We start from the raw sequence: 17,924 nt of genomic DNA, 5'->3' as shown, positions 1-17,924 counted from the left end.
GGAAAAAATAAGACCCCAGTCGTCTGTTCAACTATACAGAGATCAAAGAGGACAGTTGATTCAGTAACTGACATTACCAGGTTGAAATGTTTCTGTAGTTTTTTGTTCCCATTCCTTTACTCCCTCCTCCCTGCAACAGGATCATCTATCCATACCCTCTGTTGTTTGACTCTGCAATGCCTCCCAGCAGCAGAGCTGAGATATATCCTTGCCCTATTGCTTTTGGTCTTGCTCATGGGGAGTATGTGTAGTTTGACTTGATCTCTTGTTGAGATCTCCCATGACAAGCCCCAGAATGAGAGACATGTGGAACAGATCTGAACTCAACCTACAGTCTGAAACAGAGCCACCCCAGTTGACCCACAGATAATAAAATATTTGCTGGGTGCCTGGCTGGCTCAATCAGTAGAGCATGTGACTCTTGAGCCCAAGTGTGGTGTGAAGTTTACTTAAAAAAAAAAAAACAAAAAAAAAAACAAAAAAAAAACCCCCAAAAAATACAAAAAAACAAAAAAACTTGTTGATGTAGAACACAGAACTGTGGAGTTGTCATGTAACGTTATTGCAGCAGAATTAGAGTGATAAAGTTTCCAATATTAGAAAAGAGAGGTTTGCTCAGCTATAAAATGAAGTACACTTTCACAAAGAAATCTTTTGAATGTTTTTAACAATTTATATGATATTTTGTGTTCTTTATTAAACATACACTTATTATTATTTTTGTACATCTGGATGACATCTTCAGGTGTTAAACAACCTTGTATTGGCCTTGAGTAACTGGGTAAGTGCTCATGTAAACTATATTGATTGGTGCCTCTATTATATAGGAAGATGTAAAAAGACTAGTCTGGTTTCTTTTCAGAGGGAGGTCACTTGATCACTTTTTCTAAGCCAGTTTACCCAGCACCTAAACTTACCCACTGCCTCCAATTTCAAGGTTCACTACTGCGAAAGGGGGACAACTGGTTGGACACAGTTCTGAAGAACAAAGTATGATTCAGTTCCAAGGAAGATAAAATTGACACAGGCGTTAATTATGGCTAACTCCTAGGTCAAGGGAGTAATTAAAGAAGAGCGCTCCGAAAAGACACAGACTAACACTGAAAGTGCTGGGCTCTATGCTCAGCTCTTATGCAAATCACTTAATCTTTGTAGGCTTCAGTTTCTAAATATACCTAATATAACTTAAAATACTTAATATCACTTCTAAGGTTGCATTTTAATTCAGTATTAATATTTCAATGAATATCACTGGATGTCACTTCAAATTTCCCCTTGGTTTATTTATTAAAAAAATTTATTGAGGTAAAAATACACATAACATAAAATTTACCATCTTAACCATTTTGAAGTATACAGTTCCCCCTCAGTTTATTTTTGACTCATCTCTTCCCCTGTAATTTCTGGCACAAAATTCCCTAGGGCACTTATTTTAGGACTGGAGAGAAGTTAGATGTACCGGAGTGGAAGCTCTGAAACTGTTACTCATTTAGCAGCAAGGCAGAGAGGACAGAATCCCAGGTGGGAAATGACTGCCAGAAGCCAGAAGAAAACAGATCCAAGAAGCCCACTGGAAAGATCAAAGGTAAATGGTTCTATTCGGGCAGTATTCAAGGACCGGCAGAGGCAGGGGAGCCTGAATCTCTACCTCTGATAGTTTTAGAAAACAGTATCTGACATTTCATAAAGCTAGTCGTATTGGGCCAAAATAAGAGTACTTGGAATGACAGAATTGTAATTAAGTGAAAGAATGGATGATAAGGACTCTAAGCATGTAGGCAATTAATAAATTAACATCTTTTAACAACACACAAACACCTGTAAATACTCGTGAAATGTGCTGGGGCTAAGAACATAGTGGTGATAAACGTGAATATCAGAACAGGTATAGTCTTGAGCAAAGTTTTCTTCTTGTGGCCTTTCAAAGACTGATATTCAACAAAGGACACGACTTCATAGAGCTAGGTTTGCAGATTCAACTCCTACATTCAATGATGTCTCCAGGTGGTTTAAGTGGCTATAGTCTTGCATCACAGGTGTGGTTAATGAGGTAAAAGATTACAAAGGGTTTTTCAATCATTACTCTTAGGAACACCAAATAGGTTATTATCACGTACTGCTGACACACACGTGTTTAAAACACAACCTCTAGGGGCATCCAGGTGGCTCAGTCAGTTAAGTGTCCGACTCCAAATTTTGGCTCACAACACAAAGCCTGCTTGAGATTCTTTCTCCTGCTTTCTCTCTCGCTCTCTCAAAATAATTTTTTTTAAAAAGTAAAAATAAAAAAATAAAACACTCTAAGAAACAGTTTGGTACACTTCTCACTCATCTCTAAATTTCGCTAAAGCCAGCGTTTGAACTCCTAGTGGTCTCATCTACAGTGTTTAGAAAATATCTGCGTCCTTATCTCAAATCTCCATATCCACCAAAGGCAGGACACGGCTCTAGGACTTGAAAGATATTAAAAGTCCTTGCATCCCTCATAGGTGTTGTTTGTTGTCCAAAGGTGTCCTTCCTCCTTGACCAGAAGGAAAAAAAACTTACCGGTAAATTTTTTTTTCTAGGCATTTGTTAAGAAATGCTAAATCTGACCACTATTTAGCCAATTATTACAAGAATGCTAACAAGAAAATAGATTCCCTTATAAATTTGTGCACTTAAAAAACGGCTACTCTAAGGTTTACTAAACATCCTAGGCACAAAGAATATTCTATTGGAGTTTAACATATCTCATAATACGAGGGCCTTTTCGAATGGTGGAGCTCCAAGAGGAGCTAAAGTTAAAGTCCTGGGGAAATTCTGAGGTGGCCCTACTTTTAATTTAAAGTCCATCATGCTCTAGTATTACCAACAGTTCAAACAAAATCCCTTATGTACTACTCAAATATTTGTGGACTACTAAGCTTCTTTATAAATAAGGATGTCTGTTAACCAAACAAATTGGAAAGAGCCAGTGAGATCTGTCAATGCCTTTGGATTTGATTCTTATGAAATCAACAGGATTAAGCAATAAGTGCCAGCATGAATTTATCACTCACATGCAGGGAGTTTCTGGCTTTATGTTTCCTAAAGAAAATTTCATCATGTGGATAAATGACAGGCTTAATTCACAGCAATTTAAACTACTATAATCAGGCTGCAGTTTGTGCCATGAATGGAATGAGGCTCTATCAAATATGGGCATCCCCATAACACACAGATAAAAGGTAGAAAAGCCACTCTGGGAACTGACAGTACGGAGAAGGATTTGGGAATGTAGTCTCTGGTCTATGAAATTTTGGTGTGTGGGAAAACATTTCTAATTTTATATGGAAGTCAAAATGAAAAGGTTTTCTTTATAATCATTTTGATGAAACACAGCAATTCCACAAAGCTAGAACATCTCGATGCAGAAGTTTTAAGATCAACCACTTTCTGAGGAGTGTCATGTCTTAGAAAGAGTCAGGCTCTGAGCGAAACAGATATACATATGCAAATGTACTTCCCCTCATCTTTCCAAACTCTTACCAGTTTAGTTCTACTCCAGTTAACATCAGACCTACCTGGAAGCAGAGAGAAAAGGACCATGTGTGTGAGTCATAATAAAGGAGTTAACTCTAATTCTTGTTCTCTTTCAAACTTCTGGTTTTCTGAAGTTCCTTCCTGATTTGCCTTTCAACCAATCATTCATTCATTCATAAAATATTAGACACCCTGATCTCTAGCCTCATCTGCATACTCACCACCTCCACATGGACATCTAATAAGCATTTCAAACTTAACATGCCCTGAACAGAACTCTGAGAATCTCTCCTGAGCCTGCACCGTCCCCAATCTTCTCAACTCAGGAAAAGGCCACTCTGATCTTAGTTAATCCTAAGACTCTTCACTTTGAACCTATCAGCGAATCCTGTCGACTGGAACTTCACTGAATATCTAGGATCCCTCCATCATTCCCCATCTAGTCCAAGCCATTGCTATCCACTGCCTGAACTATACAGTACCTTTAGACCTGGTTTCCCTATTTCTATCCTTGCTTCCTTAACGTCTGTTCTTTTTAAAAAAAAAAATTTTTTTTTTTCAACGTTTATTTATTTTTGGGACAGAGAGAGACAGAGCATGAACGGGGGAGGGTCAGAGAGAGAGGGAGACACAGAATCGGAAACAGGCTCCAGGCTCTGAGCCATCAGCCCAGAGCCCGAAGCGGGGCTCGAACTCACGGACCGCGAGATCGTGACCTGGCTGAAGTCGGACGCTTAACCGACTGCGCCACCCAGGCGCCCCAATGTCTGTTCTTAACATGGCAGCCAGAATGATACTTAGAAACGTTTTTATATATCCCGTCAGTCCTCTGCCCAGAATCCACCAATGGCTTCCCTTATCATTCAGACTCCTTCCCATAGCCGAATAAGGGCCCACAAGAACTGAAACTGAAGGTGTCTTTGATGTAATCAAAATAGTGGACTCAAACACTATCCAATATGATGAAATGTGACTAGTCATAGCTCACACCGAAGTTACTTAAATTTGTCAATCTCGACTATTAAAATCAGGGCCCAGCCTTTGGCACAGAATTACATTCACAGTTTGCAAGGACACAGGTACAAGTATGTTCAATGCAACATTATTTGGAATAGACTAAACCAAGTAATAGTCAAAACATCTGTTAATAGAGGAATGGTTAAATAATTTATGGCACAAAATCATACTATTGAATATGATAAAGCTGTTAAACAATATGATGAATCTTCATGTATTTACATGGAGGAATCTTTCTCTCTCTCTTAAGCTGCATGCAACCTGTGTCTCACTTTAGTTAATTCCAAACTGAGGGTCATTCTCCACACAGGCCATGCAGGCCATTCCCTCTGGGTATCTCCACTCTCCTCACAGTACGAAGTCCTACATACCCCTCACGACTCAGCTCAGAGTACTGTCTCCTTAAAGAACCATTTCCTGACTCTTCTGACTGAGTGGACAAGTGCTCAATGTTTGTTGACTGGATTAAAGAAAAAAATACCTGATTTTCTATATTCTAAAAACTAGGCTGAAACTTCTTTCTAAAAATTAAGTGGTATCTGTTCTCTCCTTTCCTTAGATCCAATGTAACTTATTTGTAGGTCATAAGGACTACCAGTGATACAGAACTATATGGTCTTTCCCTAGTAATCTTAACATCTACCTGGAAAGGTGTGAAGAATAATTTTTCAATAGCTTTATTGAGATATAATTAGCACAAGATACAATTTACCCACTGAAATCACACAGTTCAATGTTTTCTAGTACATTCACAGGGAGAATTATTATTTTTAACAATGCTAAAAACTCTCTGGGCTTGGAAACCATCAATTTGTGATTACTAGAAGATGTAACACAGAGGTGGCTAAAAAAAAAACAACACCAAAAAATGAAAAAAAAAAAAAACCAAAACAATTACTACATCTTATGTGATTGGCTTAATATATTTCATTAAGAAAATCCATCTGTGGCTATAAGCACGTTATTGGGTTTAGGGGAGCAGGAAAGAAACCTGTACAACTCTCAATCTCATCAAATGTTTAAAAAGACACATGTAGGGTTTGATAAAATATGGTGAATGTGTAAGATTTCCAACCAGCTAGTATTTCCAACTGGACATCACCCCAATCCTCCATGTTCGACATGATCCAAATGGAACCCATTACTTACTGGTTTCCTACATAATTTCCTCAGTCCTATTAATGGCACCAGTATTTCCCTCATAGTCATCTTTGCCATCTGGCTCTCCTCTATTCTGACATAGTCTCTAGTTTTACTTGTAACTTCATGTCTGCAAATTCATACCATGGATACACTTCCTCTCCTCTCTTCAGCCCACCTGAAAACCTTCTTTAAATCAGTGTTTTAATTCATGTGGTGTGAGCCAGTAGTTTAAGTCAGTCCACTCTGTTCACAAACACAAAGTGGGTGTACCTCATTATTTAAAAATATGACATTCTTTTACTAAGATAATCAATCATTAATAAACTAAAAGTATTTTAAGGGATGCCTCCTGAAAGAGGCACAAACCTTTGGTACAACCCTGTATCTTTCTCACCAATACTTATTTTTGTTATTCATGCTACAACTTAATTTTCTTATCTCCAAAATCTGGTTAGAATCTAATTCCATCCTGGACACTGCTTTGTCATCACGTACTTTTAGAGACTATGTTCATCTTTGGCACTGCAAATCAGTTCCCTATTCAGGGACTTTGCTCTAACTCTCCTATTCTCAGGTAGTAGAAAAGGATAATGAATACATCTTGGAATTCTAATAGGACATAAATATGTCATGACTATTCTCTGCAAATAGTTCTATTTTCATATCACTTTCTGCCCTTTACTGTTATTACCCCAGGATTTACTAATTTGGTGTTTCCTGAGATTCACATTCAAGTTCCTATTTTTAGCCTAATATGGTATCATAAATGTGGACTGGTTAAAACAAAAAAGATTTTTAAACAGGTGCCTCAGTTGACAGAGCATTTAACTCTTGATCTCAGGGTTTTGAGTTCAAGCCCCCGTGTTTGGTGTGGAGCCTACTTTAAAAAAAAAAAAAAAAAAGTATTAATCTGATGCAAAAGCCATGAACATGCCCTAAAACTGAAGAGAAAGAGAATAACCACGGAAATAAAAGTGTTTGGATTTTTTTAGAGCCCTGAAAACAAACAATAAACAAAACCAAACCAGATTACTGAAATTAAAGGAGGCTAATCAGACTGAATTTGTATTAAAAAATGTGGTGTAGCTGGCACAGCCTGAACCTACTTCAGCTTTTATAAACCATCTCTAGCATACAGTGTATCTGGTTTACCTCTCAATTACAAACCTTAAGTGCCTACCAGAAAACAACTTTTAGGCAAATCCACCTTCCAAACCCTGCCAAAGAGTTCAGTTAATTCTATGTTAGGTCAGGAAATAACACAGAGAAGCAATGCTATATCCTTAGGAGAAGGCACAAGTGTCTGAAAGGAACCTGTATGTCACCCTAACATCAGAATTTAACAAAAATCCCATTGCAACTATGATGGCTCTGTGCTAGTTCCAAAAGGTCGACTGGAATCCCTAGCCCCACCAAGACTCCATGAGGTTGTAGGCAGGCAGAGGCCAGCCTTTTAAATCTTGGAGATTTTAACAGAAAGCAAGTAAGAAGTTTGCTTCATCAGTTGCAAGAGCCTTCATCCTGCCTACTTCATGCCAGTGCAGTAGTTACATGGATATTTTAAAGCTTCTCCTACTCTGTATGGAACTCTCCAAGGTTCTGACCCTTCATGGTGGTCTAATAAGAGAGCAGCACTTGGAAAACCAAAGTTCAGGGAAAAACAGAACCATAGGTGTATTGGTCCTGTGCCATTTCTAAATATTGATTCGAAGTCTCACATTCATTTTGGACTTACTCTAACCATTTAAGCCTATCCCTGAGGTACACCGCCTTAGAACATCACTGGTACATCATTAAATCCTATCACATTCTTAGAGTAGCTGGATCTATTCCTTTCTTCCTGTTCCAACCATTCTCCCAAGTCTGCTATTTTAGAATCAGGGTTCAATGGATTGTGGGTGAAGGGTCAGATTTAATTTAACCTTGATCTGTTTGGCTAGATTAGAGCTGATGTAACTGAAGAAATAAATTTCTCTCAGCACTTTAAATATTTCAATCTGCTCCCTTCTTGCTTGCTTGGTTTCTGAAGAGAAGCTGGATATAATTCTTATCTTTGCTCCTTTATAGATACAGATTTTTTTTTTTTTTTTTTTTGTCCTGGCTTCTTTCAAGATTTCTTCTTTATCTTTGATTTTCTGCTGTTTGAATACGATATACCCAGGTACAGGTTTTTTGGTATTTATCCGGCTTGGTGTTCTTTGAGTTTCCTGGGTCTGTGATTTGGTGTCTGAAATTAACATGGGCAAAATTCTGAGTTACTACTTTAAATATTGCTTCTGTTCCTTTCTCTCTTTCTTCTCTCTTCCCCCACTACACGTATTTTGTAGTTGTCACAGTTTTCACATATTTGCTTCCATTTTTTTTTCACTTTTTTTTCTGTTTGCTTTTCAATTTTCAAAGTTTCTATTAATATATCTTCAAGCTCGGAGAGTCTTTCCTTAGCCAATATGTAGTCTAAACAGTTCAAAGACATTCTTGATTTTTTTGTTACAATGTTTTTGATCTCTAGCATTTCTTTTTTCTCCCCCTAACATTTTTTATTCTTTCTCAGAATTTCCATCTTTCTGCTTATATTACTCATCTCTTATTACGTGTTGCTTACTTTTTTATTACAATCCTTAATATAGCATAGTAGTTTTAAATTCCCAGTTTGATAATCCCAACATCTCCGCATACTTGAGTCTGGTTCTGATACTTGCTATGTCTCTTCAAATTGTGATTTTTGCCTTTCAGTATGCCTTGTAATTTTTTGTTGAAAGCTGGACTTGACATACTGGGTAAAAGGAACTCTGGTAAATAGTGGTGAACTCCATTTACTCAGTAAAGCAACTGGGGTAACTAGCCTTTAGTAGCGTGGTAGTGAGGTATGGGGGACAGAGAAGCATTCTATAGTAGTATGATTATGTCTCAGTCTTTTCCTATGTGCTTCTTGGTCCTCCCCCAACCCCCACTCAGGTGGGACAGCATGGCTAGAGTGGGCTAGAGTTGGGTGTTTCTCTTCTCCCAGGTTGGTTAGGTTCCATAAAATCCCAATAGGTTAGGCTCTGTAAAATAGTTTTTCTCTTGAGGGCAGGCCTTGTGAAGAAGAACAGAATATGCTGACACATTACAAAACGGTTACTTTTTCCCTCTCCCACCAGGAGCAGAAGGAGACTTTTTTTTCTGATCCTCATTATGAGAACCCGACAGATCTCCTGGAGCTAAGACTCTCAGAAATGTACTCCTCCATCCCCCCTGCCCCATCAAGTTTTTTTTTTTTTTTAACTCTAAGACTTGTCCACACTGAGGTTCTAGCAATTCAGCATTCAGTTTTTCCCATCCTGAACTGGTTCCTGCAGAGCTTTCTGCTTGTGGGCTTCTGCTCTGGTAAGACAGGATTCTCTCCATTTGCCTGTCTGTCTAATTTTGAGGGCAGCAGTCTGCCCTGTGACTTTACTTCTTTGATGAATCAAAGAAGCACTGTTGAATTTTTAGTTTGTTCAGCTTTTTACTTGCTAGGATGGAGTGATGACTTCCAAGCCTCTTACATGCCAGACCAGAATCTGGAAAAATATTTCAAATGTGTAAATTCCTAAGAGCTTTTTCCACTCCTAGAAAGCACTCTGAAGCCCCAGGCCAAGGAGGAAAAAGGAAAAGATAAGGACAAGATAATGAATAAGAAACAAGAGTTCTCCTGTTCCATTTGTGCCCCTCAGAATCACTCAAAGCAGTTAGGCCATCGTGAGCAGGGAAACAAAAGGCAGTTTACGATTTCCTGAGTGCTATCTCATTTCTCTACTGTCAGAAGTAACCCCAAAAGAACACGTGGAATCTTACCTCCTGTCTCCCACACTGCAGTCTGCCCAGCACCAGTTCATGCTGCCTAATCTTTCCCCCGTGGTGAAAAACAGTAAAAAGACCTGATTTCCCCGAGAAACTGAAAGTCTTTCAAAAACAGTTTTCATAGAAAAATAATGAAAAGAACTAGCTCAAACACTTTATTAGCAGATTAAAGAAGAAAAACTCTGATTTTTATTTCTCATGCATTTTGCACATACTGGATGGGTAGTGGAAGGCAGAATAACCACAAGACACAGCGGTCTGCCTTTAGCCACTGCCCAGCGACTCCACCTGTATGCTCTGCTTTAGTTTTCTTTTTAGTGCTCTTCACCGTTTCCCATTTTGTGTATCTGTCTACTGTATTTCTCTTGCGATGTAAATAAACTCCATGAGGCCAACGATTTTGAACTTTCTCCCCCCGCATATCCTCTAGATCTAAAACAATGCTTAGTATATAATTATGGCTCAATAAGTACTTGTTGAATTAATCCATGAATAAACATTCATTATTATCCCATCTGCATCATCTTCTTCGTACCAAATTACTCCGGCAGCTTCCAAGCAGGACTTTATGCTTCCGGTCTGTCCCGTCTCCAAGTTATCTTATATACAACTCCATTATTTCTACAAAAACACTGCTTTCATAAGGTTATTCCTCTGCTTATGAACACTCCTCTCTGACCTCAGCAGCTCCTCAGTATGATCCATAAAGTGTTAATAGATATTATATGAAAAGACAGACGTGGTGAGTAGGAAAGTTTGGAAAATACATGATTAGAGATGTTTGCATACAACAGAAGTTCTAAGAACCTTTAATGTACTGATGTGTAACGTAAATCTTCTGGAGAAAGATTTAATATTTCCTACCTTGTGACTACAGAATGAATCCTTCTTTCAAGAAGCAGGTCAAGAAAGCACACTTTTGTGAACCACACTGTAGGAAACAGTGGCATATAGAATTATCCAATACCATGTTCAAATGTGGCCCTAAGGGATGTAGGTAAAAACAACAAGAATACAGTTGTCTTTGTGACCATTCCTGTGTTGTATCTCAACCCTCTCCCATATTCTGTGGGTTCTCTTTCTTACCAACAGAGCTCACTAAGCGGGGGAAAGAAAACCCACTTCACACTGCAGATATATGTAATGACATATTATCTTTGAAAAGAAGGGCCTTTCTGGATTTTAACCTACTTTAGTTTTCCTTTTGATCCATAAATAATTTTGTTCTTCAATGAACATATGTTACAGTTTGAATCTTTTGCTTGCATACTCTATCAAAGAGTGTATCATAGGAGATACTTTATTTTTAGATTCATTTTAATAATCAGTATGCATAAATTCAGCAAGATACAGGCCATGGGATATGTGATATTCCTACTAAAAATTAATCTTAAAAATCATATTAAATAACACAGCTTGCATATTAAGTCTTTCAGGTTCAGGTTTTGGAAAAATGTCTTTATTGGTACTATAATCTTACATGGCATCCGCACTGTGAACAAGGGACTTTCTCCAAATTATATTCCAAACTTTGCAAAAATTTTCCATGACTCAGTATTTTTTCTTACAGTAGTAAGAAGCATTGTTTCACTGCAATCAATGTATTACTTATTGAAAAGCTCTGAGGAAGGACTGTGTCTACAAGAATTCAGAAAATGTATCCAAAAGAGATATACACCAGATATATTTCAGGATATCTGCCTACCATGCCCTTTTGGCAGATAACAGTAATAAACTTTCATCCTGACACAACTTTAATTTTCTTTAGGTAAAATTCCCACAGTAATTTGCATTTTAAAGGAAGAGGTTATGTACCAATGTTTATACCTTTGAACCGAAGGATTTTCTTGCCTTCATCAAAAGACTGACATTCCTTTCTACCTTCCTGATATAAGGCTTCCGTCCCAACTCCAGAGATGGGCCTCATTAGTCTCTGGATAATCCCATTCCCCCTTGCCTGTGATGGGTTTAGGGATGATATATTCTGATGGCTTCTCTTTCTTACCAACAGAGATTATTAACACAAATCTTTAATTGCAAATGTGGCCAATGAAACATGAGGGGACATCTGCTCATTCCCAGAGCAGATTTTGGGAAAACTTTTCTCAGTTTCTCCTAAGAAAAAGCCACAGGAAGAAATGCCCACTTTCCTTTCTGGGCGTTATTATATCTGGATGTGGGGCCTGGAATGGCTGTAGCCATGTCACCGTCAATCCTGACGGTGGTCACGTGAAAGGATGCAGAGAACACAGGGTTCTTTATGACACTGCAGAGTCTCCAACCTACCATCTCTTCAACCTGCCCTTCCTCTAGATTTCCTACTGGAGGAGATAATACATTTCCTCCTTTCTTAGCCAATTTGATTCAGGTTCTTACTATTTGTAGCTGAAAGACTGCTGGATCGGGAAGGGCACTGTGGCTTGGACTGAGTGAGCTGAATGAATTAGACTCCCTCTCTTGGGAAATACAAGGCCTGAGAAACAAAGAGAGAAGCTGCCACTTAGTTGTGAGGAACTGAACTGAGAGAGTCTATAAAAACAGGCAACTTGTAGGAGCATTATAAAAGGAACAAAACCGAGGAAGCCAGCTAGGCTGGAGAGAAGAGGGATACAGACATGTATAGCAAGAAGCAGAGAAGCCATTAGAAAGAACAGCACAGCTCCTTGAAGAAAAAGATACTCTTTTAGATTTCTAGTTCCCAGGCTGCTTAGTTAAGCTTTTCTTAACCATGAACTACCAGGGGACATCTCTGTAACCTTATACTGTACTTCCTTTCACCAGAGTTAGATGGAGTATGTTCTCTGTTGCTTAACGAGTCCTGTCTTAGGACATATGAGCATATATGCAAAGGGGAAAGTCAAAATAGACGAAAACTGCAAAATTAAAGGGGCCGAAAATAACAGACGAAGGATGAAAGAATGGCTCCAACAACAGTAAAACTTAACAAGATTGTACAAGTAAATGACAAGTGCACAAAATGATCACATCTGCAGTATCAAACAACTTGGCCCCTGAGAGAGATTAAGCCATGCATCAAAGATGTTCTACACATGGCAAAAAGGTGTCCAGATCCAGCATTTGATTTTCAAATCCTTTCATGACACATTTTTCCCTTTTACTTATTTTTAAGCTTCTGGAAAAGGATGCATGGGCCTGATGTTTTTGCTCTGGAACCTCTCTCATGTGGTGTCTCTTTCCTCCATTCCTTCCCCCACCCCCACCAATGAGTTTTGCTGCTATTACTCCATATTAGCCCTGACTACATTTCACTTGGGTTACTACAATACTTGTCAAGGTAATCCCCATGGTTGTGGGATCTCCCAATTCCAGTACAAATGAATCTTTCTAAGCAGAACTCTATTTCATTCCTCTATTTAAAAATTCTCACGGGGTGCCTGGTGGCTCAGTCGGTTGAGCGTCCGACTTCGGCTCAGGTCATGATCTCACGGCTCGCAGGTTCAAGCCCCACACCGGCTCTGTGCTGACAGCTCAGAGCCTGAAGCCTGCTTTGAATTGTTTCTCCCTCTCTGCCCCTCCCCTGCTCACACTGTGTGTGTGTGTGTGTGTGTGTGTGTGTGTGTGTGTGTGTGTCTCTCTCAAAAATAAACATACATTAAAAAAAAAAAAAACATTCTTAGTGCCTCTTCCGTGTTTATGGCATGAATTTATCCCATATTACTCCTTAGCCTAGGTAGTATACAGAAATTCCATGATACATGGTTTTAACACTTCTTTTATGCCTTTCCTATCTCTTCATATTAACATCTCACTGTCCACCTTTCCTCCCCTGTGTGCTCCAGCCAACCTGAACTGCTTTGCTCTCCATATAAACTTCATAATTTTTCTAGTTCTGAACTTTAGCTCATGCTATTACTTTTACCTGAAGTTTGTTTAGCTCCTAAGCAAAATTCTCTTCTACCTCTAAATGTTCTTCCACCCTAGTAGGCAGCACAAAGAAGTAACAGATTTTTAGAAATAGCAGCATGTTCTAATTACTAAAATCAGCATATAAATGGATCAGAGCAGATACATTCAAAATCACTTTAAGGACTAACAAGTCAGCAATACTTTTCCAAAATAGAAAGATAGAATGCAGTCAGAATGAGAGTTCCCAAGGGCAGCAGCAGTCCAAATGCTATCCAAAGGTGTCAGATACACGCTCTTTTAAATGGTCCTTCAAGTTCCAACTCAAATGCCATCTCATTCAAAAATCCTGCCTTGTCCATTAAGGTCTGTCATTGTTACATGAATAGGTCTCATTTAGTCCAGCAGAACTGAAAGCAGAAAACCACATCTTATTCAATCTATAGTCCATAACACTAAGAACAGTGACTTATAAGTAACAGATGTTCAGTAAATGTCTGTATAAATTTTATTCTCAGGACATTAGAGAATAAAAGCGACACTGAGATCTCCTTTTCTATCTTCAGGTTAAAATAAAAGGAAAGGCCTTTTAAAGGGTTTCTATTCTCAAGGGGAATCTGAGTTAGCTAAACATCTAGTTTAGAGTGTAAAAACAATCAGTGTGTAGCAGTAGATTGAGGGAGGAATCGAAGTTTCTGAGAAAACTTAAGAAAATTGAATGGGAAATGAATTGGGTAACTAGCTTACTAGCAACTCAAGTCAGCGTTTCATAGCTTGATTATTTTTTTTGGAATACCAAAATCACTAATAGAAAGGTCATGTACTATGTGCGAGGCATAATGCAAAACAAAATTTCAGATCAGGCATTTCAAAGCGGTAACAAACCAGAAACAAATCGAATAGGTTACTTTGCTTATGAATAACCTGTCTGTTTCTTTCCATGAATGAGTTTCTCTAAAAAGAGATGGTAAGTCCTAACGACTGCTATGCCAGTTATCTTCATGAAGCGGTAAACTAGCAACTGGTGAGTGGGGGCGACTGGGTGGCTCAGTCAGTTAAGTGTCTGACTTCAGTTCAGGTCATAGACTCGCGGTTTGTGAGTTCGAGTCCCACGTCCAGCTCTATGCTGACAGCTCAGAGCCTGGAGCCTGCTTCAGATTCTGTGTCTCCCTCTCTCTGCCCCTCTCCTGCTCATGCTCTGTCTCTCAAAAACTGAAGAAAGAAAGAAAGAAACAAACTGTTGAGTGGTACCTTTGGAGAAGGTGGGAATGTAAAACAAAGGACCTTCAAGTCCTCTAACAGCCACAACATGGTACCCTTGTGTTAGGCCTAAGAGCATTTGATATGCTGAACAAAATTATCTACATATGAATACATTCAGGTCGATAAACCTTCTGGGTAAACTGAAAAATAACACATTCTCTAATAAATGAATAACTAAAACTATTTATAGCAGAGAAATGGATAAAAGCAATATAAGTATGTTTTGGACTGACTGTCTTGGTCCATAAAAGCACAATTTTAGTTCAAAACAGTAATCATCAATGCTAGATAGTCAATTCTTTCAAATTCTTTAATGAACATTTACATAGTGTTTACAATATACTGTGGGCTAAAGACTGCCACGAGCTAGAAATACAAGCATGAATAAGAAATATTTATTGCCCTCCAAAACTTTAATCTAGTAGTAGAGACAGACCTAGAAGCATACAATTATTAAATGGCAAGTACAGCATTGAGAGACACACAGAGGCTGTTACGATACCACATAGAAGTGACCTCTTCCTAGCCTACCTAGCACAAGGGAGTCCAGGGAGGATTTTCGGGCCATTGTTCTGTCAGTAACCCCTATCACCACTACCATTATCATCTTCAAAAGCCCCAGTATATACAGCCAAATAGTAAGCAACAGACTACCCACACAGATTTTAAGCAAAACTTAATATAAAAAATGGAAATGAAGATATTACTAATATGCCCTGAGCTATATAAAGAAGATGTCAGATTTTACTGGAAGATGAGGTGACCAAAGCAAGAAAAACATTTTTTTTTAATTTAAATATTTAAGTTAAAAAAAAATCTTTAAAAGTCCTGTCCCTCATGTATGTATCATTTTTCTGTGTGTGTATATATATGTATGTATGTATGTATGTATGTATGTACGTGTGTGTGTGAATATGTATATACACGCACACATATACGAATGAAAGATTTACTGATTAACAAAGAGTTTGCTGTGTTGCAGAATAACGTTTTAAATGTTTTAAAAATTTTTTTTAAAATGTTTATTTAGTTTTGAGACAGAGAAACAGCACGAGTGGGGGAGGGGCAGAGAAAGAGGGAGACAGAATCTGAAACAGGCTCCAGGCTCTGAGCTGTTAGCACAGAACCCTATGCGGGGCCTGAACCCACGAACTGCGAGATCATGACCTGAGTTGAAGTCGGATGCTCAACCGACTGAGCCACCCAGGTGCCCCAATGTTATAAATGTTTTGATTAAATTTTCTCTCAAAGGAATTTGTATTCTGAAATCAGATTTCATACTCATAGTTATTTTCTAAAGGGTATCGATGGTGAAAAATAAAAACAGTTCTTACCTGGGGAGGCAAATTTCACCTCACGTTAAACATAAAGTCAGATCCTCCATGAAGTTTTTCTACTCTAAAAATGTGAAGCTGATGGGTGTACAGATTCTTAATAAGACGCCACAGATGGACATGGTTAGTGAAACATGGTTTAAGACTGAGGAGAAGAGGCAGTTGATGACAAGCAGAAAAATGTACAGTTCTCACTTACATTTAGGTGTGGGGAACTAATTTAAAAGCTACTGGAGACGCCTGTCTTAGAATTCTAAAACAATGTGTAAAGAAGTTCCTTTATACCGATTAAACTAGCATAATATGAAATACCTTTTATTTGAAATAACTTGTAACTGGGTTTTTACATAGATAGAACTATAAACAGGGTACTAAACGACAAAATCAAACAAAATCAAACGAAGTCAAGAAATATGTAAGGAAAAAGAGGCACGTGGTTAGTACCTATTTTGGCTAAACAAGCTGACACAGGCCAAATACTGTTTGAATAATAATGACTGAAATCTTGGAGCAGTATCTACCGCAGACAGTAAAAACCTGCAGCGTAGGAGATCAGACATCAGATATTTCAACAAGCAAATGTGTATCACAATAAACGAAATCAGCTACTCCAAACCAGACATCTAAGTTTCTTTTTTTCCTTTTTTTTTCCATAAAAATTCATCCTATCAGTAGAGATTCTAAAAGCTTTTTTTCGCCCCTTTAAAAATGTTTATTTTGTACTGAAAAGCACTGAAATAACAAAGCAGAAATTCCTCTAAGAGGAAATAATAAGATCATTTTATGGAGCAGATATTTAGTAACACAAACTTTACCATAATCATGTTTTACCGAAACAATTTCTGTATTTGCTTTCCCCACAGTTATTTTTGTTCCAAATTTTTAACCATGGATCCCAACTTATAATTAACTTCAGAATGCTAAAACACACATGCAGGTGACATAGAATGGCTAACCAAAAAAAAAATGGAATAAAGCAAAGTGATATCAGAAAGGTGTTTATACAGATGACTTAAAAAATTGCAAGTAACTTAGAAGGAGAGGAAAGACAGATCTGAGAAGGAAAAAAGACAACTCACATCAAAGAAACCTCCCAGCTTGTTCCACAGTGGTCCTAAAATTACTGGTGGAACGTTCTGGTACCAGCGTTGAAATTGGATCAAATCTATTTTCTTTGGCATAAGTTGTTGCTACAAGTGACCATTTCTCACTGCTTTAAGTTCTTGAAAGTTTCTGTGCAAGGCAAAATACACAATCACGTCTGTGTTCAATCTGATCTCCATCCTGTGAGGACAACAAGCCTCCATTAAACCAATGTTAGGAGCCTCTTCTCTGAAAATGCCAATTATCTTTCCCAATACCCTTCTTGTTGGATTTTCCTTTTTCTCCTGCTATTGGAACAATTCTTCTGGGGCAGAGGAAGGATGGTACCAGGGTGGAGGATCAAGTTACTCAGCATTTCTGAGCTAAGGAGGAAAAATGACAGGCTGCTTTTCTCACTCTATGGTTTCCAGAATGATCCCAAAAATGACAACATTCAAATGTAAGTATGAAGTTATTTTTACGATGTACAGTATGATTGAAGGATCTCCAACTAAACTGTCTTTTCAGAAAAGAAATAACAATGTCCTTTCCTACTACCTCTACAGTTGGATGATGGTCTCCTGTCTGTTCTGCTCTTGGAAGGGCCCATCTTTCTGGTGGAGGGAAAGGGTAGTCGGTCCCAGGGTTGAGGTTTAAGCTACTGAGCCCTCTACCAGTATTGCTGAGCAGAAGGAAAGAGAGACTGCTGTGTCTTCCTGGAAATTTTCTTCTTGGGGCATCTGGAAAGACTCAGGATTCAGCTGGGTTAAAATAAACTTCGTGATTGGTTCATGGAAGCCAAGTCACAGCTTGAAGCTCCTCCTTGGATCTGTGGGTCTAGACAGGAAGGTGATGCTCAAGACTCTCAAATTGCTGAAAGTTGGCCCAGAAAGG

At 38.4% G+C, this 17,924-nt stretch overlaps 1 protein-coding gene across 4 annotated transcripts in view; it reads right to left on the bottom strand.

Moving 5' to 3' along the window:
* SIK2 (salt inducible kinase 2) overlaps positions 1-17,924 on the bottom strand; it is a 119,113-nt gene that overhangs the window by 50,366 nt on the left and 50,823 nt on the right. Inside the window, exon 1 of one of the 4 annotated variants that reach the window (XM_040482948.1) lies at positions 17,589-17,789. The exons of 2 other annotated variants lie outside the window; for them this stretch is intronic. In XM_040482948.1, coding sequence (XP_040338882.1) covers positions 17,589-17,640 — 52 coding nt within the window. In that variant the 5' untranslated portion in view covers positions 17,641-17,789. Of the gene's footprint in view, positions 1-17,026; positions 17,047-17,588; positions 17,790-17,924 lie in introns of those variants that run through there. One more of the 4 variants, XM_040482949.1, reaches the window with a different exon arrangement.

The sequence above is a fragment of the Herpailurus yagouaroundi genome, unplaced genomic scaffold, assembly GCF_014898765.1.
Source record: "Herpailurus yagouaroundi ecotype Mexico unplaced genomic scaffold, PumYag 161, whole genome shotgun sequence".
NCBI lineage: Eukaryota > Metazoa > Chordata > Mammalia > Carnivora > Felidae > Herpailurus > Herpailurus yagouaroundi.
Note: the sequence above shows the minus strand (reverse complement) of the source record. Positions and strands in the feature narration are given on the sequence as shown.